At 37.6% G+C, this 24813-nt stretch overlaps 1 protein-coding gene across 3 annotated transcripts in view; it reads right to left on the bottom strand.

Annotated features, from left to right (window-relative positions):
• Positions 1 to 24813, bottom strand: part of NBEA (neurobeachin) — a 547470-nt gene that overhangs the window by 67309 nt on the left and 455348 nt on the right. For all 3 annotated transcript variants that reach the window (XM_073229196.1, XM_073229216.1, XM_073229206.1), the window contains exons 44-45: positions 23857 to 23969; positions 7690 to 7830 (exon numbers count right to left, since the gene is read on the bottom strand). In XM_073229196.1, the coding sequence (XP_073085297.1) occupies positions 7690 to 7830; positions 23857 to 23969 (254 nt within the window). The remainder of the gene's footprint in view (positions 1 to 7689; positions 7831 to 23856; positions 23970 to 24813) is intronic.

Here is a 24813-nt window from a genome sequence, read left to right as displayed (position 1 = left end):
TAAAAGTTTGTAAGGTATCACCAATATTTCACGTTTAGTGTTGAATGACAAAAAAGTATGATGAGAGAGATAAGAAGAAGGATGATATAACAACATACAGGGAGGGGAGTATGATGTGTCCAGGAAGTCCGTATTGTTGTGGAAGATTATAAGTGACATGGGGGACGAGGAGGGGGTCACTGAAATTAAGTTAGGAGGAAAACTTTTATGCGACATCCTTCACTAGTTAATTTGCTTTGTAGGTTTTTTACTCACTACGAAACATAAGATAGTGCAGTACATCTTATCACTAAATCTACTTAAAGTAGGGGTATAACAATTCTGGTAAAATCAACAATAAAGTGGATGAAATAGGACAGATTGAAGCCTGAATCTTGGGGGAGTGAACCATTTACTTCTCTTAGGCAACTGGCTTAACCTTAAGTGGCTATATTAAGTAACTGTGTTTCAGTTACTTAACTGGGAATGATAATACCTCAGTGTAATTATGGGATTTAAATACCTTTAAATAATACTGAGAAAGCTTGAAGTATCTTAGCTGAGACAGTTATATATAAAAATGACTACTAGCTTCACGCGGTGCGCCAGGTGTCCACGGCTGGGCTCCCACCAGACCGTCGTTGTCGAGACAAGCGGATGAGACTTGTTTCTTACACATCTCCGTGTCCCTAGCACCAAGCACGGCACTCGGTTGGCAGTCACTGCTTAGTAAGTGTTCACTGAACACACCGAGGCATACAAGGTGGTGTTGGGAGATGGGGTACGGCTGGGTGACAGTAAGACACGGCCTTTCTAGTCAGTTCTCAGCTACTGGTTTGACCAAACTATCAGATCTTCAGAAGCTACTTTCATATTCTAGGATGCTGATGTAAGTAAGGCATTTATTTTTTCTTTGTTGGTAGTAGGCAGATATTAATTCAGAGGGATCAGACCTGTCTCTGTGAATTTTAACCTGCTAAATAGATGTGAGGGAAGACCCATTTCGCATGCAAAGCCTTACTTCTTACCATTAGCCACTAAAAGCTGATCTGTGCCCCGACCTAAATCACACGATCCTGCCTTGTGTCCGAGCCTTCACAAAGACATGCCGGGAATAGCACAGATGGGCCCAGGGCAAAGAAATCCAAAACTGATTAATTATTTTTATTTCTGGTCATGAAGTTTAAGAATCTGATGGCACCCAGAAGCAGAGAATATTGAAGGATTTTCACTGTTTTACTTAAGCTTTTAAAAAGATCTGATTCACAACTGTTGTAGGGTCACATACTACAGTACTGATATATATTTCCAATATTCTGGAAAGCTTCCAGCTGCTACAGTGGTAAAGTATTAACAGAAATTGATGACCTATTTGTTTATAAGTGAGTATTGATCTTTCCAGCTCTGATCACCGTGGACATTACCTTTCGCTATTTGTGTCCCTATTACCTTGAGGGCACAGTGTAAAGTTTTTCTTTTTCATTTGATTCATGCCTGACTAACATAGATGATTAAGTTAGTTCTGTTTCTTTACCTAATGCATGTTGCTTGAATCATTTTCCATGTATAGTTTACTGTATTTTAGATAGTTTATTATTATCTAAGAAAAGCTTTTGGCTTGGACGATAAGACACAAATGAATAAATACTTAACATATTCAGAAATTAAAATAGTGGCCCTTGTGGGGCTGATGGGAGCCTTCCTTCTCCTAATTACATCTACTTAAAGTCTCTTCATATCTTCTAGCCCTTTTTTAGTGCTAGAAAATTAAGCTGGCTGGTCCTGGGAAGTACCTGCACTCCAGAGCTCTGCTGTAACCTTTAGTCCCCTGCAAGGACACTAACAGCCTTTTCTGCTTCTCAGTGATTGCAGACCAAGTAATTCCATCCTGGGCAATGCGACCTGCCCCCCTGCCCCTCTTCTCTTGGCCCAACTCCTTTATTCTTCTGTCTTAGATGACTTGCTCAGCCATCGCATAAGATTTTTCCCTCTCCCCTTATAGTTTTCTTCTTTTCCTGCCCTTCATTTCATTTAAAACAAACCCCATTCATGGGTAATACGTGGTGCTTGAGAGAGAACTATGTCAAGGAACAGATGTATATTTTTAAGTGATATGAAACATAATAAAGAGCAAAGGGGAGGGAACTGAGTTACTGAGCAACTTTGTGTGCTCTGTGATGTGCTGTGTCAGTTAACTCAACCTCACTCTGACCCTCCAGAGCAGGGGTGGTAGTATTCTTGTTTCACATCTCAGAAAACTCAGGGTCGCATTCTTGGAAACAGAGGGAGCATTATTCCTACTGTGCTTAGTCTGATTGCACATGTTTATCATCTCCCCATTGCTGTTTAAAGAACCCAGCAGTATCTTCTAGAATCTCCAGGAAGGCTCATTTAGCTGACCTATGTACCTATTAAACACTCTTGATTAGGAATTCCTCATCTGCATGGAGATCCCTCAAAAAATTAAGAATAAAACAACCATATGACTTAGCTAATTCCACTTTGGTGAATTCATCTGAAGAATATAAAAACACAAATTAGAAAAGATATGTGCATCTCTATGTTCACTGAAGGATTATTACAACAACCAAGATACAGAAATAACCTACGTGTCCATCTACAGGTAAGTGCATAAAGAAGATGTGGTATATTTATACAATGGAATATTACTCAGCCATAAAAAAGAAAGAATCCTTGCCACTGGCAATATGTATGGGCCTTGAAGGTATTATGCTCAGTGAAATAAGTCAGACAGAGAAAGACAAATACCATATATTTCACTCATAGGTGGAATGTAAAACAAAGTAAAACAAAAGCAAACTCTTAGATACAGAGAAAACACTAGTGGTCACCAGAAGGGGAAGGCACAGGGTGGGGAGAAATGGGCTCATCTGTAGGGTGACGGAAGGTGACTAAGCTTATGGGTGGTGAGCACTTTGTAGTGTATTCAGATGTTGAATTATAAAGCTACATGCCTGAAACTTGCATAATAATAATAAAAAAAAGAATTCTTTATTGTCCTCTAATATGCATTGTCTTCATGCATCAGAATTCAAGGTATTGTGTAATTTGAAATTTCTAGCAGCTATATTTAAGAGTAATAGAAATAGTTGAAACTAATTTTAATAAATATATTTATTAACTCAGTATATCCAAAATGCTATATATGTCAATATATATATATATATACTGACAAAACTGCATATATGTCAATATATGAAAATAATATTTTATTTAGTTGCATTACCTTTTTGTTTTAATCACAACACTCTCAAAAGTGTTTCTACTATTTTTTTTTTTACTAGAAACACATACTTATAAAGCTTACGGTTTAAACAGGCGCTGGGGTAGGCTGGCAAAACAACTTGTAATTTATAAAGAAAGTCTCAAATTATAAACAACTGATTTAGAATCAACTTTTGTTGCACAACTTATTTAACTTCCTAAGAATTATAATAAATGTTTGGCAAATGAGTTTTGAATATACAGAATTCAGAAGGTGAATAGGTTACCAAGGAATATAAAGGTCAGAGTAAGATTACTTCTGTGTATATGTCAGATGTTCAGGGTAAGATTTAAAGTAAAAGCATTCCAACTAGAATGTGTCCTTTTAGACTAGTTAACATCTGAAGAAACTCCCAACTCTGTTCTAATAGTTTATTCATCATTTGTTCAATGGCAGTTATCAAGGAAACAGTCTTTTTATAGACTTGTAATTTAGACAAGTGATTTCACTGGTAGTTTGTCTAAAATAATATTTCGATTTAAAGTAATGAGGTAATGTACTTAATTAGCATTTTATAACAATTATTATCAACTGAAATTCATGACGAGTTTAATGACTTTGGGTCTAAAAGGCTTTAAAGGTAAAGGGCATATATTTACTTAACTTGTATTTTATTTTTATGAAGAAATTCTTAGTGACACGAATTTTAATGCGTTTTCTACTTCATAAACTCCTTGGAATGGGAGTGAGAAAATCACAATTCCCTGTCTTGGGCCATTAGGTTAAACACTTTGTAAGCCATTAGACCAGGATACTATTATTTGTAACAGCATGACACAAGATGTGTAGGATAAATGAATCCCTCCCCATAAAAGCAATCCTGTAGATCTATCCTGTCCAATACAGTAGCTTCCAGCCACACAGGACTACTGGGTACTTGAAATATGACTAGTTCAAACTGAATGTGCTACACATAAAAATTATATTCTATATTTCAAAGACCTCAGGCCAAAAAATAAAATAAAATATCTCATTCATTTTTATATTTTAGCATTTTTATATTAAAGCATTTTGGGTTAACAAACATATTTATTAAAATTAGTTTCAACTACTTCTATTACTCTTAAATATAGCTGCTAGAAAATTTAAATTACACAAGTGGCTTGCATTATATTTCTGTTGTGAAGTGCTGCTACACAAAATATGAAAAGGGGCTGTGTAGGATAAATATGCACAGAATTTCCGCCACACCCTTGCAGAGATCCAACTTTGTATTCCATTTCAGTGGAATAATGAATTAACTTACGGATGGATTATGACTTATGTTTTAAGAAAGTGTTTAGCTTCTCAGGGATAGAAGAGTGCTAACTTAAATCTAGCTGTTGATAACAAGTATTTTTATGGACTCACAAAAAAGTCATTAATCTGACCTCCCACTGATCGATGATACAAAAGACCACTGTATATATTTCAAAATATTAAACATATAAACTCATTTAATTTTCAAAACAACCCAGCTGATACTGTTTTCTTTTGGAAACATTTCCTTGACTTTTCTTTTAATCCCCAAAATACCCGAGAGAAGTGTCTTCTTCCTACAGCAGAGACTGTCCTTGACGGAACCTGAGGCGATATGAAAAGGTCTCCCAGCTGGAATAAGGCTGGTTTAGGTGATTTCTACAAATTCCCTTCCTGGAGAGTTTTGGAAGCCCCTCTGAGAGGTAGATCGGGTCGTCCCAGGTGCATGACCTGATGAAGCCAGAGAGACCGGGCTGCGTAAGAAGGGTGTATCCCGGGCTGCCAGAGCCCAGGCATGCCTCTTCGTGACCTCTAGAGTGAACGCTAAAGCAGCAAACAGAACTTCAGCTTTGCTAACATACTTTTTCTCTAGTTTGTTTTTTTAACCCCCTTTACTAATTTTGTTATAATATTTATAATATGCACAGCTGATCAGTCACGTCCCATCAGTGGCAGCATTGACTGAGGATTCGGTTTTATGGTCTGACCCCTTGGTAGTCAGGGAATCTAATTCATTAGTGTTTTGTTTTCTTGTCTGCCTTTATGTGACCCCAAATCAAATAAGAATATATCATGCCCATTGTAAAGGTTGCCAGCTGTTTGAGATCTTGACTGGAAAATGTTTGTGCTTCTGTGTTTAGTTTTGATCTGTGGCTGAAACTGCAGGACAGAAGCCGTACATTCTTTATATGCCTGTGTATCTGTATAATTCAGGAAAGCCTTTATCTCTGGTGTGAGTATGAAATAATTTCCTGCATCTGGAGAGGATTAATAAATTGTTACAACCTATAAAGTAAAGGTCCTCTGTTCTAATTGGTCTACAGTGGTAAATATGTACTTCCATAAATCTGATATGCCCCCCAAATTAAAAGAAAATGAAGAACTAGAACGTTGTATACTTTGAAAGTGCTAGAGTTAAAAAGAAATATTCCTTAAGAAACTGCTAGCTCAGAAACATTTCTAAAAAAGAACTCAAGCTCACATTATTAAGGTGAATCTTTGGACAAATTAGACTAATAACACTGGTCTAAGAAAGTTGTACATCTTTTCCTTTAGTTTGTAATTAAGAGTTGATTTTTAAAAATAAGATTTGGGTTTGTTTTCTCATGGATCAGTTAATCTAAACTTCTGTAACTTCTTATGCTGGTTTAAGATTATGAAAAACAAAATTTGTGTTCAATTAAACTTAACATAATTCTGACAAACTTTTTTTAATAACAGTAATTGTTCATAGTACATCACCTATCAGTGATTTATAAGCTACTTAAAACATACTCATACCACACATATACTGTATTGGTGAGAAATTCAATTTCTCCCCTTGCTTGAGGAAGACCTCCAAACTGAAGCTGCCATTTACGCAGAGGGAGAAAAAGTCTTTGGAACTAGAAGGTGCATTCCCGTGTATGTGCACATCCGGGTAAGCTACTTCCCCGGGAGCTCCTGGCAAATCAGCCTCATGAAACAGTGGTCCGAAGTACACTTTGGTAAAGGGAGACGACACTATTGATTGCATTGACTTATAGATTTGGTTTAGCCTTCTATAATACTCCTCAGTGGCCTTTAGTAAAAAAACAACCAAAAAAAATCAGACCATCCGACTCCAGTACCCGCTCTTAACTAGACTAGATTGGAGAAGGCAAGACTAAAGGAAAGAGATTTGTTAAGAGCTTTTGTGATAATCTAGATGAGAAATAATGGGGACCTAAACTAAGGAAATGCCAGAGTTACTAGAGAGAGAGTTCAACTGCAGAGACACTAGGTGGGAGAACTGATCTGATGCGATGTCTGATTGGATGAAGGGGGCTGGTAAAGCCCTGGAAAGGTCTGATCGGGTAATCGGTGAGTGATCCTGCCATTTTTTAAGATAGGAAATACGGGAGGAACCCCAGCAGGTGTGTGAGGCAGAGGAGGAGTTGATTTCTGGAAATGGTGCTTTTGGATGACATCATGAGACAATCAGGTAGAAATATACAGTAGGCACTCGGAAAAATAGGTCAGGAGCCCCAGAGAAATGTCTGCGGTGAAGACAGAAGCCACAAGTCATTAGCTTATAACTGAATGACACAGCCCAGATAATGTGCATAGAAAAAGTCCTGGGGAATAGAAACATAGGGAAAAAATCTGAGCATGAGACTGGGCAGGACAGGTGGGATGATGGGGGAAATGAGGAAACTGTCAGAGGAGCCATTAGAGGCAAGAATTTTGAGAAGAGGAAGTGATCCATGCTGTCAAACGCTTCAGATACACGATGGTAAGAAACGGGCAGCTCCAGCCTCACAACTTGCAACCTTCCCAGAACAATTCAGCCAAGTGGACGATGTGGGAACGAAATCAAGCAGGCTAATGACTGAATGGGAGATGATAAAGCAGAGATGCGCACAGTGCGGTACAGTTTAGCAGAGCGGTGATTTCCATCTGACTATGATGGGAGAGGACTGGGAAGCAGGCAGGGCGGGCGGAGGCTGAAAGGAAGCTTCCATGTGCGCCCGCATGTGCCTACTTATTTATTTTTAAAGAGTGCAGAGACTTGAACATGTCTTAGAAGAAAGAAAAGGTAACAGGAAGAAGTCTTTGAAACACTTAGAAACCGCGATTAAAATACGTGGCCCAAGAAAGCAAGACTGAGAAGGCCCGCAGAGAGTGGCCAGCTTGGGACGGTCAGCAGAAACAGGAAACAGTGGGTATTTATTAAGGATGTCTCCAGGAGTTTCGTTCCTCTTATAACTGTTTTACAGTTAAGAAGCTCACAGTAATCTATCTTCCTAACCCCATTTTGCAAGTAAGACAACTCATTAAAGAAAAAGGGATTGAGGTTTTGCTAGAGTTCGGAAACTCTCATTTCTACTTCACTGGTTTCTAATCTTTGTTTAGAACACGCAACTGTAGTTGATTTTCATTTAATTTACTCATGTTGAAATCGCCCAGGTTTTAAAGGCGAAGTGTAACTTAAAGAAGACACTCACAATTCGAACAAGCCAGGACAAGGTAGATGTGGCCGTTGAGTAATGGGTATTATAGTGGTAGGGTGGGCTTTGATCGTCTTCCCACGTCTCATAGCGCTCCGCGTAAAACACAGCTCTCTTTGGGTTCAAAGCACCGATGGGCTATAAAAAGAGAAAAGAAGCATTTTGTTCACTACATCATATTAGACATTCCATATTATAACTTTTGATCCTGAAAGCATTTGCTGTTTATTCATTTTAACCACAGAGCATAAACTATTTTGCATTATGTTTTTAACCTACTTAATTTTGATGTTAATTACAAATCATAACACTTGTTAAAAATCACCCACGAAGATGATCTTTGCATGCAAGGTTTCTAGATTTCCCTAAAAGTTTCAGTGAATGGGATTACCAGTGAAGACCCAGTTTAAATTGTTAAGGCAAAACCAGTATTTTAATGGTATTTTCCTGCCTACTTAACTAACAACCACCATAATGTGCATTTAGCACGATCGCAGGAATCCAGACAGGAGTAAGCGAAGCAGCTACCACGTGAAGCCGCATTATGCACAACCTCCTCTTAATAGCCTGTCACCCTGAGCGAGAGAGACAGCAGTCACCCATACGGAGGCCCTGTTGGGAGGTCGGTCCCCTCCTGTTATCATAGATGGAGCATGCATTCTTTTCATGAAGTTAAGCTGCAAACCCAAGGCTCATGGAAATAATCCAGATTTCCTGGAACACATTTTGCTAAGGTCACTAAGACCGTTTCACCAGTACCACCACACTACTGATGATGGTATCAGTCCCTATAGTGGAGCATACTGTAATATGCTCAGGTTACTATATATATATATTTTCAACAAAGCATGCATTCATTGGATCACTGTCTCACACTTCTTAGCACACCTAATCATTGAGAATTTCTAGCATTTAGTCCTCGTGATTTCAAACAGCAAACTGCTTTAGCTTCAGTTTTTGTCTGATTTTGCTTCAATGGGATATGGAGTCCACACGCACAGTACCTAGGAGCTACGTTATTTTGTTTTCAGTTGCATACTCTAAAAGCAAATGTTTATAGAGAAAATGAAAGAAAACAGTAAGTATAATATGTGCCTTCTTAATTCCAAAATTTAATATTACTGGTTAACCACGAAGCTCCCCCCAAGGCTTAATTTCAACAAGAGAAGTGGTAGAAAATTAGTGTTCCAATGGGACAAATAATGTTACACAAGAGAAAAAGATACATTTATAAACTGCATGTAAGCTTTTTCTTTTGCTCCCAGGGGAGTAATTCAAATACCACAATGATGTCAGCAGTTACGTCTGTTAGAATTTCCATAATAAACTCTTATTTGCAAGGATTGTTATCTTGAACGTAAAATATGTTCTTTATTTAATTCAATCATGACGTAACAAAGGATACATAATTTAATTATTTAAGTTTTTAAAAAACTTTGATTTAACTGTATTTTTAAAAATGTTCTAAGGCTTAAACTTTATTCTGTATTAAATCTCATTGGTTATCTCTCAAATCTTACACAGACGTAAAAAGGCAATGTAATTTCACTAAAAGTCTCATAAAATATTGATAAAATTTAAAACAAAGATATAATTACTTTTTGGGTAAAAGGGTAACTATGGTAGTAGAATGAATGTGAGTTCTGTTACTGAATTGAAAGAGTATGTTTTCATTTAAAATGCCCCACATACTTTATACATTTCTGCATGTGCTGCTGTTTTTCTAACTCAGTATGTTAAGTCTATTTTTTCAAAGACCTAAAATGTTTAATACTTTGCTCTGTCTTGAATATTCTAACAGTGTTTCAGAAGCATAAAATGTGCTCACAGTCCTTAAGGATTGACCTTATTGGGTATCATTTGCTCCATAAGAGCTCACAAAACATTTTTGAAAAAGGAACCTGGCCTTTGCTTTGATCTTTTCCCAGGGATAAAATAAATATTCACTCCTATTATTTTACTCAAGTTTTTCTAAGTCATCTTATTGGAGTGCTTTAAAGAATAATACTTTGAAGGAAAATGATTGTACACTATTAAAGTCTGTATATGCCTCTGTTAGCAACTGCTTAAAATACATTTCCAATTTTGAATTTTTATCTGATGAACTTAGAAATTATTTTTTATAACAAAATGTAAATGATTTAGTTTGTATTGATTATTTTTCTATTATTTTGCTTCTCTTATAATCAAGGAGCAATAGATCATCTGAAAGAAAATACTACAAAATTCTTTTTGGGAAATGAGAATTTCATCACAGATGACATATGTTCTTTTTTTTTCCCCTTTTTTTTGTTTTCATTTTGGTACCATTAATCTACAATTATAGGAGGAACATTATGTTTACTAGGCTCCCCCCTTCACCAAGTCCCCCCCACATACCCCTAGATATAATTATCTATATCTATCTATCTATCTATCTATCTATCTATCTATCTATCTATCTATTTATCTATCTATCTATCTACCATCTATATATCATCTATTTCTGTCTGTCCATCCATCCATCCATTTATCTACCTACCTATCTATCATCTATCTATGTCTACCTAAGTATAAATCGATAAGGCTTTAAGTTTGTTAGCCTTTTAAAATTTGAGCAAATAATGCAATGTCAATACCATTTGAATTTAGCAAATGAGTAATGGTGAAAAAGTAACACTACACCTAATGAAATTTATAAATACATCTTTTAAAATTTTTATCATAATTACCATAACAATACTATTTCCTTTTCTTTGCCCAACAGTAGGTATTTAGACCTCTGTGCTTTTCAGGTATTTCCACATGAGAAGGTTTAAACTGAAAGTTTAGAACTTGTTTTATTATTATTTTGTCCTTGTGAGTTTATATACTGTAAATGAACACTGTAACAGAAAAGAGGAAATGTTGCAAATAACAATGAAAAAACTAAAAATAAAATTTCTACTTCTATAGCACTTTGTTATTATCATTAAATTTCTATAACTGCTATAAAGTCTACATAACTTACAAAAGGCACTATTTTCAATACAAAATTGGTGGAAAATTGTATGTTTGACATTCCCATGTCTACATGAAACACTACTGGTTTACTGAAGAAATGATGTTGAAGATTTGCTCCTCTATGACTCAGTTTCCCCTTGTTTAATAGTAAATAGAGAAATTTGTTTCAGCCTTAAGTACCACAAAAAGCTTTGTTTTCCTGAAGAAACTGTGATTTTATTACAGGGTACAAAATCCCTAACAGATGCTCACGGAGATTTACATTATTAAAGGCTTTGAGAGGTAGTATTGTAAATAGAATTGTTTATTTTGGTTCACTCCGGTGTTGCCTATGTTTTTATTTACTAATTAATTAATTTATTTTTACTAGAGCCTCATCCTTTTGTTCTCATAATAACTGTTCACACGCACCAGAAGCAGTGCTCTTTAGAATATGCTTTGAAGAATTCTGGTTAGAATCCTTCTCATATATATTTTGGACAACTATTTTTCTCTTCAGTTTAATTTTCCTATTTTTTCCCCTTCCGCTCTCATAGACTTGATCTATCAGTATCTTTCTATTTTATAAAACCTTACAAGATTTATTATGACCTTTTTAATGGAGTACGTTTATAAATTAAATAAAACAGGTAAAAAAATAGCAACAGGTATTCTTTTAAAAATACTTATTGGGCAAATGGTTCTATATGAGACATTTGAAGGACTATAGAGAATATCAAATCTGAGCATAAAGCTGGATCGATTTGAGGCATAGGCAATGCCATTGAAATAGATTAAAATTTTTATGAATGAAGAAGGTTTTCAAGGAGGAATCAGAGGTCCAATGAAAGTAATACTGGTAACAGAGTTCTGGTAAATGAAAACACTTGAGAACGCTCATGATGTTGACAGCATTAGGATTCTACTTGTATGTATACAGAATGTTGGGAGAGTTCATTCACTATTGCTGCTCTAACTGCTAATGATACTACATATTTGTATAAAAAAACTGTTTCACTTCCATTTTCTAGATTGATTTTCTTAAGCCTCTGAGGTGGGCAAGACATTTATTATGAACCTAATTTCATGAGGATCAAACAGGTACCTGGGTCTCCGCTCTTGACACAACACTACGTTGTCTGTTCATGGCTAAGTATGAAATTCTCATCTTGATGTCACTTCTTTCTTCTACAACTGCCTGCTAAATTCTTATCTATCACATCCTCAGAACCTTACAGGCTACATTGTAGATGAGGACAATGAAAAAGGAAGAGTCAAATCAGCTCACACTGCTAGTGAGAGGCCCCTGATATCTCTCAGAACCAGCTGAGGCTCTGTGCCCGATGCAGCTAGCCGCCGGGTACAGTGGTTGTCTGCCTGGCATCTGCGTATTGCTTTCAGTTGTCTCAACACTCTTAACACATCCAACCAACATATCCAGGTTGCTTTGTTATCTTTTATGATGATAACAAAGGCTTGAGAATCCTTAGAAGAGGCTTTAGGAATTTTTTTGTTTTTTTTTTGTTTTTTTTCATCATGAGCTACGTATCATCGTTCTTAACACTTCACTTTAGACGATATAGAAATCATACCTACAGACACTTCTGTGCTCATATAAATTCCCTGTCTCTCTTCTTGTCTGACCAGGCAATTTCAACTCATTGTGCCGGAAGCAGCTCGAATTTCATCTGTGAAGGCCTACACGACACCATCTGGTAATTATTAGGCAAGTTTTTATCTCTTTTTTACCCAGTAGACTATTCAAGAGAATGTCCTATATTTTATTCACCTCTGTATTCTTAGTACCTAATACAGTACCTGGCTCTTCTTAGACATCTAATAAATGATGAATGAAGACTGATTGATCTGATTATATAATATTTAAAATTTCCACATGGAAATTTTAGATAACATTTTAGGCAAAATCAAAAGACAATGAACAAATTGAACATATTTACAGCAATATGATAAAGGCCTGGTTTCCTTAAAAAATGAGCTCTTACAAATCAATAAGAAACTAACAATCTAATTAAATAAATGAGCAAATGAGATGAGCAGGCAGTTATTCACAGATGCAAATTTCTAATATGTCTAGGAAAACTAGCAGCAAGTCATACAATGTGATGGGGATCTATTCTTTCCTGTTCAGCACCTGTTACTCCGCCTTCCTTTATAAACCACTCCTTCTCTGTTCTTTGTCCTCCCGGTTCAGGTGGGCTGACAACACTACCTGACCCCCTAGGGGGCGTGGGATCCAGAGCTGTCGGCAGCAAATTCTATCCACATGGCTAATAAGATTGGTACAGAAATGGGCACATGAGTCAAGATCTTCCAATGGGACTTTGCTGAATGTATCCGGGAAAGAAGAACTCTCCACTTCTAGTGGACTCACGAGGGCATCATTACCACAGTTAGGAAGCCTGCCTGAGGAAAATACCAGAGACACAGTCCACTGTGACACTGGTGAGACCCTGGATCCAGTTTTCCAGAACTGATTTCCTGGATTTCTCAGTTATATGGGCCAATAAAGACTTTATATTTTATGGTTCAAGTTGGCTTTCTGTTACTTAAAACCAAAAAAATCAGTAGTACACCGGCAATTCTTAAAATGTCAAACAAAAACTATTTTTATTCATTAGATTGCCAATAATTCAATTTTACAATACTCAGTGGTGGCTAGGATGTAGCAAAACATGAAATGTCTTAAGACCATTGGCAGGAATATAAACTGGCATAAATATCTCATGGGGACAAACTGGTAAAAAATTTTTTAAAAATATGTACATGCTTTTGATCCACTAATTCCACTGGGAGGACTTTATAATATGGAAAGACTCAGAAACAAGGATATTTCTCACAGCATTGCCTGAAATGGCAAAAAAGAAAACAAAAAAACTAGATGTAGTCTAAATGTCCAATAAGGGGCTAATTAAATGATGGCACACCCATGCTTTGATGTATGTTATGCATTCAATCAAAAAAGCTGATATGAAAAATATTCCTAGGATACTTCATTCAATAAGTGTTGAGTGCCCACTATGTGTCAGAAATCACTCTAGAATATTCCTAGGATATTCCTAGGATACTTCATTCAATAAGTACTGAGTGCCCACTATGTGTCAGAAATCACTCTAGACCCTAGAATAAGATAAAGTAGGTCACTGTGCTCATGAAGCTTGATTTAGGTATGTTTGTGCGCGTGAAGAGACAGAGACAGATGGAATCTAAATAAACAATTAGGTAAATAAGAAAATACCGGAGATAAATGCTACTGACAAGTAAAACGGAAGAATAAGACAGCAGCGATTGGGTGACAGGGAGGCATCTCTTGAGAAGAGCCTCTGCGTAGAGATATAAATGGCCACAAGGAGCCAATCACATAAAATTCTGAAATAAGAGTATGAAACACAGAAGAAGAGCTATAAAGGCTCTGAGGAACCTGACTGGTATGTTCAAGGGACAGAAAGGAAAACAGAATGATTAAACCACAGTAGACAGAGAGAAGGTTCAAAAGCTAAGAGAGAAAATAGGTAGAGGCACAGCACGTGGCTTTGTGAGCCCAGGGTGATGAAATACACAGTGCTGGTAAGTGCACCGGAAAGTCACTGAGGGGTTTTAAGCACGAGATAAACGAGATCTGAGTTAGGCTTTAAAAGGCTGACTCCAATAGCCTCGTGGAGATGGGATTATAAGTAGTATTAAATCGTTACTACTTGTGCTAGGATTGAAAAAAGCCATTTGCAAGACAGCATGATACAGCATTATCAGTGTTTGCCTAAAAATCCGATAGTATATATGCAATATATTTTTGCTTGAATATTCAGAGAAAAACATTTGAAGAATGGACATGAAACAGTAATAATAGTTGCTTCTGGGAAGTGAGAACCATGGCGAGTTTATGGAGAGTTTTGGTCCTCTCTAACCCCTTTCTACTCTTTGGTCAAGCATTTGGTTGAGCCTATGTATGGAATTTCAGATGGCTTTTTCAGTTATATGCCCCAGAAATATCTTCCAATGTGAACATCTTAACTTTTATCAATTTTAATCACTTATGGTAAGTTTATAGTTTAGCTAGCAAACAATAAAGACTGCATATATCCAAGTACAAATTCTTGTTATTAATCTTCACTGATACTTGAATCACCCTATATCAAAACTTTACTTAAAAGAAGTTAAGTGGCAACATGAGGAGAAAAAGACAAATCCCAAAGTTGGGATATTCTGTAGGATAACTGGCACGGTTTCATCAATAACTCGGTATCATGATAAAAAGCAGGGGGAATGGTCCTTGGGGCTCTTCCAGTCTATGAGACTCTAAGGAAGCATAAGAAAGAAATGAAATGTGTGGTCCTTGACTCATTCTTGGCTTGAACAAACCAATTTTTAAAGATATATGGGATATTATTAGGAAAACTTGATTAGGGCACAGTATTATGTAATATTAAGGGATTACTATAAGTTTTGTTAGGTGTGATAATAGTATTTTTGTTATGTAGGAAAATGTGTTTTTTTTCATTCTAAAGTATTTACAGGTAAAGTATGATATATTTACCTACCTTAGAAATACTTCAGCAAAACCAAAAAAATAAAAAAGCCTGAATGTTAATAATGATAATATCTCAATATTGGGCCAACGGGCTTAAGTCATGGTTGGTACTTGTCTTTATGTTTGAAAATTTTTATAATATGTCAAAAGAAAATAAAAATGGAGTGTAAAAACCGAGCAAAATCTTTCAAATTCACACTGAGTCATTTCTACAGCACCTATGTTTTGGACTGTTTTGGATAAGAATGCTTTTAATTTGGAAATCTGTTTCTAAAATGTGTGAAAATTGTTCTCTTCAATAGGTCAAATGTTGGCAAAATTTTACATACAACACGACCTTGCATCACCAGGTGAACTTCACATAATTTCCACACTTTTATTCTTAAGCAGAATGTGAAATAATGAAGTGTTAACAAAAGGAAGGTTAAGATTAATGTTTTGCTGGCTATGATTGGGTGTATTTTCTAGGTTTTTTAATAGGGTGCATAAACACAATTAATTATATTATGAAGAAAGATACGCTTTGAGCTGAAGTTGAATTTTGATTAGCAAAATGTATGAGCACTTCACACAGGACTGAGGCCTGCAGGTGCCCAAGGGGCCACCGTTTTTGCCTCCCCTGCTCGTATCTGATGTGACTGTCCACAAGGTGAAGGGTGTGTAGAAGATACATTAATCATTAGGCTTTTTTTCCCAGTATATTCTATTTATCTATTGTAGAGAAATAACAGGTAATAAATGAAAGGAAATGCAACCAATACAACCGGTGTGATTCGTCACAGAGCTGTGAATGACAAAAGGGGAAAAGCTACGTAAGATGCCTGGCACAGTGCCTGGCACATAATAAGTGCATGTCAGAAACGCTGGCTGTTATTTTATCATCAGCCAAGAATAATTCCAAGAAAATTAGTTTTAAATATCTTAGTGAAAAGTAACTGTTTTCACCTAAAAATGATGGAGGTATAAATCAAATATTTTAAATCTTCAAGTGTCAAAAGGCTTTGTAAGCATTAAGTAGCAAGATAATGATGAGCCTATAAATTAGTCTCAAGATCATATCTACTTAATATTCTGTTTCCCCTGGAAAGAAAGGTTAAAGGAGACCGACTTTGGCCTGGTTTTTGGCTGGTGAAATACAAGTGCGCGGAGCGGGCTCTGTTTGATGCCAGGGGTGCGATTCTCCTATGAGCACATGAGCAAAGGGCTCCTGTGGCGCCCTGCTCCTTCCTTACCAGCTGGCATTTTTCAAAGCAGGGCAGGCTCTAGTATTTTCTTCCCTCTGTCTCTCTTTCTGAAAGAGTAGGACAATTGGCTAAAGAAGGAAGAACAAGGTAAGAGGCTGAGGGGGACACTTAGCCTAAGCGGACAGAGAGTAGGACCTGTTTGGGAGTTCTCTGTAAACCCTTAAGGCACCCTTCCACCGGGTTATATGTCCCCAACAGACCACAGTGCAGGTGGAAACAAACAGAAAAACACCTCCCCGTTTCTGTGGCCACAGGTCTGTGAACCGGCTTTTCTCGTTGCACTGGTCTTTGTTCTTCCTTCCTTTCAATTAGAAGGAGAATACTAATGCCACTGGGAAAACTAAAAATGACTACCCTCCCAGGGCCGTGGGCCAGTTCTTACTGTCTTACATCTCCAGTGCCTGGCGCAGAGTAGCTGTGCAATAAATGCTTGTGTAATGAACAGGCAAGGGAATGAGAAAGAGCGTTAATTTAAATAATTCTGATTCTGAACCTGGTGCCCTTTGCTTGTCCCCCTTCAGTTACCCCATCAGCTTGGATTACTCCACAAACTTAAAATGGTATCTAAATACTGCCAACCAATACCTTGTCTTAAAACAGTACCTTTCCTTCAACACTGCGACATAAGCAGCCTAAGAGAAATTTCGAATTAGAGGTGAAGGCGACATTCAACATATATCCAGAAAAACATGTACAATTTGGCAGTAGCTTTTTTGGCAGATGGTATGTAATTAAATCTACATATTCACATTTTTATCTTCCAGCAAGTTCTATATTGTTGGTCACATACTAAAACACTGAATTTTGCCCATGCTTCAAGCTTTGTCGTTAAAATGTAAGCATTAGGTAGATTACACACTAAAGTAAGTCAAACTAACTTCATTTTGGTATTAAGATGCAAAAGAAAGGCAAAATAACTTTAGACCCTGGCACCGCATTGCCGAGCTGAGGGCCCTCATCTCAACAAGGAAAACCCTTCCCCATGTGGTACGTAGGCACTTGGTGGTATCAAGGGTGAATGGCTCAAGAGTGTTCACACTTCAGCGCATCCATTTGCATCATCACATTTCAAAGCCTCAAGGCATTATCACTTCCTCTTTTTAAGTGGTATAATAATTTAGGAAAATGGTTATGTTTATCATCATCTGTCAGCCAAACAACTCCTGTGTTAACAGAATGTATTCTTCCCGCTCAGTGGATGGGGGTGTGTGTGTGATGTCTTACGCTCATGTCAATATTAGCAGGGCCTGGCTCTGTGATGGAACTATTTCATTTATCAGAGGGCATGACTGGAAAATAGGAAAATTCCATTTAGACTTTAATGAGAAGAGGCTGTGTTTCACGTCAAAGTCATGTAACCACTGTGATTTAAGAGTAAAGTTCATATGAGTATATGTAAATAACTGAAGCGCTGGCATATATCATGTTTTAAGATAGATTTCACTGCAAGGTCACATCTCCAAAAGGGAGATCTATATGTATTTGGGGAAAAAATTTCTACACCCACTGTTACTTCAGTATTGAAAAGATAAGTCATTGACAGATTGTTTCATTTGCTGTCCATCATGTCAAACAATAAATATAACCTCTTAGCACGACATGTAATAAATAAAACTTGAACCTGTGATGTCTAATCAAATGAAGGGTCTAATAAATTTTACTGATTAATAACTTTTATTGCTCTTGTGCTCTTTCACTGTTCAGTTAAGTGGGCTAAGGAAAGAGTAAAAAATATTAAAAATTCAATAAAATAGTTCGGTCTAAATAAACATGCATCTCAAGTTTCAATAAACATCTATTTAACTTCAGTATTTTGAGGCTTCAGGTTTTGGTAACTTGACAATTTAAAGAGATGAAAAAGCAAATATCTACTGCATGAAAATATGATTCTATACTTTATTAAAGGTACAGGCGTACCTTGTTTTATTGCCTTTTGCCTTATTGTGCTTCACAGACGTGGCATTTTTTACAGATGGAAGGTTTGTAGAAACCTTGCATTGAGCAAATCTACCGGTGCCATTTTTCCCAAAGGCATTTTCTCACCTTACGTCTCTGCATTACATTTTGGAAATTGAGACTTTTTTCATTATTCTCATATTTACTATAGTGATCTGTGATTAGTGATCCGTGATCAATCTTATTATTGTAATTTTTTAGGGTGCCACAAACTGTGACCATATAATTTGGCAAACTTAATCGATAGAGGTGTGTGTTCTGACCGCTCCACCAACTGGTCAGTCCCCCAACACTTCCCTCTCCTTAGGCCTCCCTTGTTCTGAGACACACAATATTGAAATTATTAGGCCAATTAATAATCCTACAGTGGCCAATAAATGCTCAAGTCAAAGGCAGAGAGTCACGTGTTTCTTACTAGAGACCAAAAGCTGGAAATGATTAAGCTTAGTGAGGATGGACTGTTGAAAGTTGAGAGAGGCTGGAAACTTGGGTCTCCTCTACCCGAAGGCCAAGTTGTGATGCAAAGGGAAAGTTCTTGAAGGAAACGAAGAGTGCTCCTTCAGTGAACACGCGAACAAAAAAGGGAAACAGCCTCGTTTGTGATACGGAGAAAGTCTTAGTAGTTTGGCTGGAAGATGAAATCAGCCACAATATTGCCTTTGGCCAAAGCCTGATCCAGAGCAAGGCCCTGACTCTCCTCAATTCTGTGGAGGCTGAGAGAGGAGAGGAAGCCGCAGAGGAGAAGTCTGAAGCCAGCAGAGGTTGGTTCCTGAGGTTTTAGGATAGAAGTTGTCTTCAAAATGTACACATGCAAGGGGAAGCGGCAAGCGCCGGTGGAGAAGCAGCTCACAAAGCCTCACCAGCAAAGGGATTGGGGCTCACAAGCCTCCCATTAAATATCCCATTCCTGGAAGTCATTATAATGGCAAGAATTTCACCTGCTTCTTAGTGGTCACCTCTTCACTATAATAATGTCTCATTATCGGTAGTTTTTCCTTCCAATTATATTATTATATGTCAAGTGTCATTTTCCCATTATGCATATAATATGATATATTTTCATATATTAAAATCTTGTTTATTAATGATTTTTATAGAGGACAGTCTTGGGTTTCTAGTCTATTTGTACGAAGTTCCTATTAAGAAATTCAATGAAGCATAGGCACACTGCAAGAGTAATTTATTAACACATCAAGAGGGCTTTAATTTGCTAACATTTTGCTATCGTGTTAGTCTGACAGAATATAAAGAACAAATTACTATAGTATGGAATAGAGAACTGGAAGAAAAAGATATCTATCTTTTAAGAGCTCATGGGTTCAAATGTTCACAACATGAAGGACTCTGTTTGCAGAAGCAGACTTAGTAATCACGGTGCTTAATTTATGTAGAATCACTCTGTTTGCCTCTCCGACCTATTTAACATTATATACAATCAGGAGAGCACATGTGAGCCACAGCGGGAAACAACATTCTTCCAAAAGGAATACAGATTAAATAGACCAGCTTTAAAAACTTCAAAATGTTTACATACTCTAGCTGGTTTAGAAACAGTGACTTCCTCACTTAATTTATCTCATCTTTTCTACAGGGATAAACTCAAAATGTATAATTACTAGCAAATATTTTGCCATATGCCTTCTATAATCCAAATTAGCCAGGATGAAAACCATATTTCCTCTGGTGTGGGTACTGTTTCAGAACATTGCAGTCCAATGTCTTAATGAAGTTGAGTGTGCACGCTGCAATTTGGTGCATTTTCTGTTACACCTATTGTCATAAATGCTGGCCTCACAGGTTTCTGGTGATTATCTGAGTTTTCAACTTAACTCTGGCATGGGCTTTTTTCAAGAGGGCTGTGACTATGTCTGTTTTATCACTTCCTGTACACCCTTCCACCTGGTATAGTGCTTGGCACACAGTACATATGTGATAAATATCTGTTGACTGAATGACTGAAAGAATGAATAAATAAATGGAGGAAAGAAGGAACCTTGTTCTATAAGTTACCTTTTACCATGATATCCCAGTTGATTGCAAAGAAAAAAGATCTCCTTTCTTGTTTAAAAAAATAATCTAAAATAGCCATAGTAGTAGTCAACACTTAAGGTTTTAATATTATGTATCATGCTACTTGAGAATCTGCCCTATAAATTTTTATGGTATATATATTTTATATAGTGTCTATTAAATGATATCAACTAGATAGTGCAGAAGATTCAATAATGTCAATTACAGTCTATTAAATAGTGTCAAGTAGTGTTAAAAAAGGATTTTGCAGACTGGATTTTGTTAAAGAACTAGTTTGACAGTTTTCATCTTCACATATATGATTAGTTTAGTTTTGTTTAACATTTAAATATTACACCTCAAACTTGGCAAGTTCAAAAAGCATACCATTCGAGTATTTTCATTCCAATATGGATGTAACAGCATGTATTTACCATCATTATTTGATAGACAATTAAAAGTGTACGGCCCTTATCAATCACTTACTACATTATCTTTATACATACAGGACTGGCTAATGCAGATGTGCCAGGCAGTATTCTAAGTTCTTCATATTTATTAACTCATCAGATCTCACAGCTACCATATTATTATTGTCCCCATAAGAAACCCAGGCAAAGAGAAATGAACAAATCTTGTCTAAGGCCACCAAAGCTAGTAAGTGGCGGGATTAAGATTTGAATCCAGGCATTCCAGCTTGAGTTCTTGTTCGAAACACTCTTTATTGCCTTTCATGTAGTTCTCTCTCTATAAGACAGAGCCTTATTTAATTTTGTAGGGCATGATTTTATTTTTCAGGTAATCTATAACTAGATGTGTTCCTGTGTACTGCAATGCTTCTGTCTACTTGGGCCTCAACAACTCCTGGCTCATGGTAAATGGCCGAGGGATTTTGTTTAGTTCAACTGCAACAGAAAAATTACAGTATTTGCAACCATATTGGAGTTCAATTGTCAGCAATTTTTTCTTTTAACCCTGTGTGACTCTCAATGAGATGTTGGCTAACTGATCTCTTAGGTCCCTTTTGCACCTATAATATCTTAACTAAGATCAGCAATGAGCTAGCAACTAAGATTTGATAAGGAAGTCACATAAAATAAAATTAAAAAAAAGAGAGAGTTGATGATAGATAAGAATTTGAAAAAATTAGTATGCAGGCTTCAAAAACAGGCTAAGAAAAATTCCACATGTAATAACAACACTAATATTCATAAAGTGCTTCTATGTACCAAATGCTATGTTACATTTTTTAAATGCACACATTTAAAGGCATTTCATCTAGTTGATCTTTACAACTAGATGAAGTAGGGTGGTATTATGATTCTCCTTTTACAAATATGGAAACTAAGGCTAAGAGAAAGCACCTTCAGGCCACCCAGCTAGAAAGTATGGAGCACAGAGCTTCAACTTAGGTACATCTAGTTTTCAAAGGCAGGAAAAGAGGCGAGGGAAGGCAGGCGAAGTTAAAAACCATCTGTGGGAATAATTTTAACTTAGCTGAGATGAATGTTTCCCTGACCCCAGGGCTTATGCCGCCCTGTGCGTGAGCTCCTCAATCCTGCCCCACCAAAACGACGTGTCTACATGTCTGCCTTTCAACCTGCTGTGGAATGCTAAACCAGACAGCCAAGGCATTCAGAGGAGTCAATGGGCGGAGGCTTACTGCAGCTCAGGCACACAAACTTCAGGGCCTGGCTCTTGACATCAGTTTAGGCTATGAAGAAGCTTTTTGGGCTTAGTTCTTAGGTTTTCATTGCATTTCAAATTTAGTATCCCACTGAAGTTTCCTCTGAGCAAATTAGGTGAATTAACCAAAAATATGATATATTTTTTTCTTAGCATTTTTGGGGTCAAATATTCTCTCTTGTATCTTAATAGACCCTCGCTAAATTATTGTGCCCTATTTTTTTTTCACTTTTAATCTCCCCTACATTTTGTGTGTGTGTGTTTGTGTACTACAGACAAGATAGCATGTCTGATGACCTAAGAAATATATCACAGAAATGATTCACCATCATTTGTTCTAATTTCAGGTTTCTTACCTTGACTATAAAAACCTAGAATGTCTGAGCAACCTTTCTATATCTGCTTTTTCAAATATCCATTTCATTTTTCCTATGCTATTACTAATTTATCTTCTTGCAGCTTAATTCCTATGCCAAGAATTGATGAGAGTTAGATGTTTACAAAGGAAGAAGACATTGAGGGTCACCTCCTCACATTAACTGTATATGCGCACACGCACAGACACAGACGGAACTGGATACACGCACGCACACACACACGCACACACACAGACACACACACACACACAGACACAGACGGAACTGGATACACGCGCACACACACACGCACACACACACGCACACACACACACGCATTAACTGGACACAGACGGAACTGGATACACACACACACACACACGCACACACACACGCACACACACACAAGCATTAACTGTATATGCGCACACGCACAGACACAGACGGAACTGGATACACGCACACACACACACACACACACACAAGCATTAACTGGACACAGACAGAACTGGATACACACACACACACACACGCACACACACACGCACACACACACAAGCATTAACTGGACACAGACAGAACTGGATACACACACACACACACACGCACACACACACACACACACACACACACAAGCATTAACTGGATGTAGCCTACACACACACACACACACGCACACACACACACACAGACACAGACAGAACTGGATACATGCGCACACACACACACACACACACACACACAGACACAGACAGAACTGGATACATGCGCACACACACACACACGCGCACACACACACACACACACAGACGGAACTGGATACATGTGCACACACACACACACACACACACAGACGCAGACGGAACTGGATACATGCGCACACACACACACAAGCATTAACTGGACACAGACAGAACTGGATACACACACACACACACACAGACACAGACGGAACTGGATGCATGCGCACACACACACACACACAAGCATTAACTGGACACAGAACTGGATACACACACACACATACACACGCACAGACACAGACGGAACTGGATACATGCGCACACACACACACACGCACACACACACACAGACACAGACGGAACTGGATACATGCGCACACACACACACACACAAGCATTAACTGGACACAGAACTGGATACACACACACACACACGCACAGACACAGACGGAACTGGATACATGCGCACACACACACGCACACACACACACAGACACAGACGGAACTGGATACATGCGCACACACACACGCACACACACACACACACACAGACACAGACGGAACTGGATACATGCGCGCACACACACACACACACACACACACAAAAGCATTAACTGGATGTAGCCTAATGAAAAAAACTGACTTCTGTATATTTGAGTTACCTTTGATAGATCCCTGAAGTTGCCTGGAAGGGTCAAGTCCAATTCTTCCGATTCATAGTTTGTTAACACCCATGGAAACACGGGGTATTGGTTCAAGTCATTGTATGTCCGTCCTAGAAAAAAAAAGAGAAATGAAAATCTGTAGACACTAATGGCTTATGAAATCGTACCTATTCTTATAATACATAGGCAACTATTGAATTTCAGAAGAAAAGTAACTTGTTTATTGAACTATGTCTTTGTTTACTCTAACGCACTCTAATAACTATGGGCTTCAAGCGAATTCACTCAATAATGACTCAGAAATGAGCAACTGCGACTACCCTTAATAATACAAGCTTGCGGTAGAGAGTGCTGGCTGTTGATCACAGTGGATCTCTCTTCTTGGGCTAGACCACATTTCTCAGCCTTCCCTGTCAGTCGCTATGGCCGCGGGACTTCGTTCTAATCTCCAGAGCATGGGTAGAAGAGACATGAGCCACCTGCCACCCTGGCCAATGGCTCCCTGCTGCACGGGTGCCTCTAGATTCCACCCCTCTTCTGCTGACTGTGAGGTAACAGTGGCACCTTGGAAGCAGAAGCTCGTTGGCCAGCGGCCCTGAAAGTGATCACAGAGGTCATCCTGGAGACCTGCACATTTTCAGGTCACGTGACAGTGTTCCACTCTAATGAGTGCAGATCTATAACTACATTATAGATATGTGAGTATCGATCTATACTTATAATTCTAGATCTCTATACAAATATCTATACTTGCATTATAGATGTATATACAGGTATAGGTCTATAATTATTATATCAACACAGAGTACAGAATACTGTATTGAGCTTACATCAAGGATCAATGTAGAGAATCTGCAAGTTAGCAGAAGTGCTGTGAAGCCAGTGTGAAAAAGGAGAGGCAGATGTCACACCTATTTTTTCATCCCTCAAGTTCATGAGGTTTTTTTGTTATTG

Source organism: Manis javanica, chromosome 1, assembly GCF_040802235.1.
Source record: "Manis javanica isolate MJ-LG chromosome 1, MJ_LKY, whole genome shotgun sequence".
Classification (NCBI taxonomy): Eukaryota; Metazoa; Chordata; class Mammalia; order Pholidota; family Manidae; genus Manis; species Manis javanica.
This window is presented reverse-complemented; position numbering and strand designations above follow the sequence as displayed.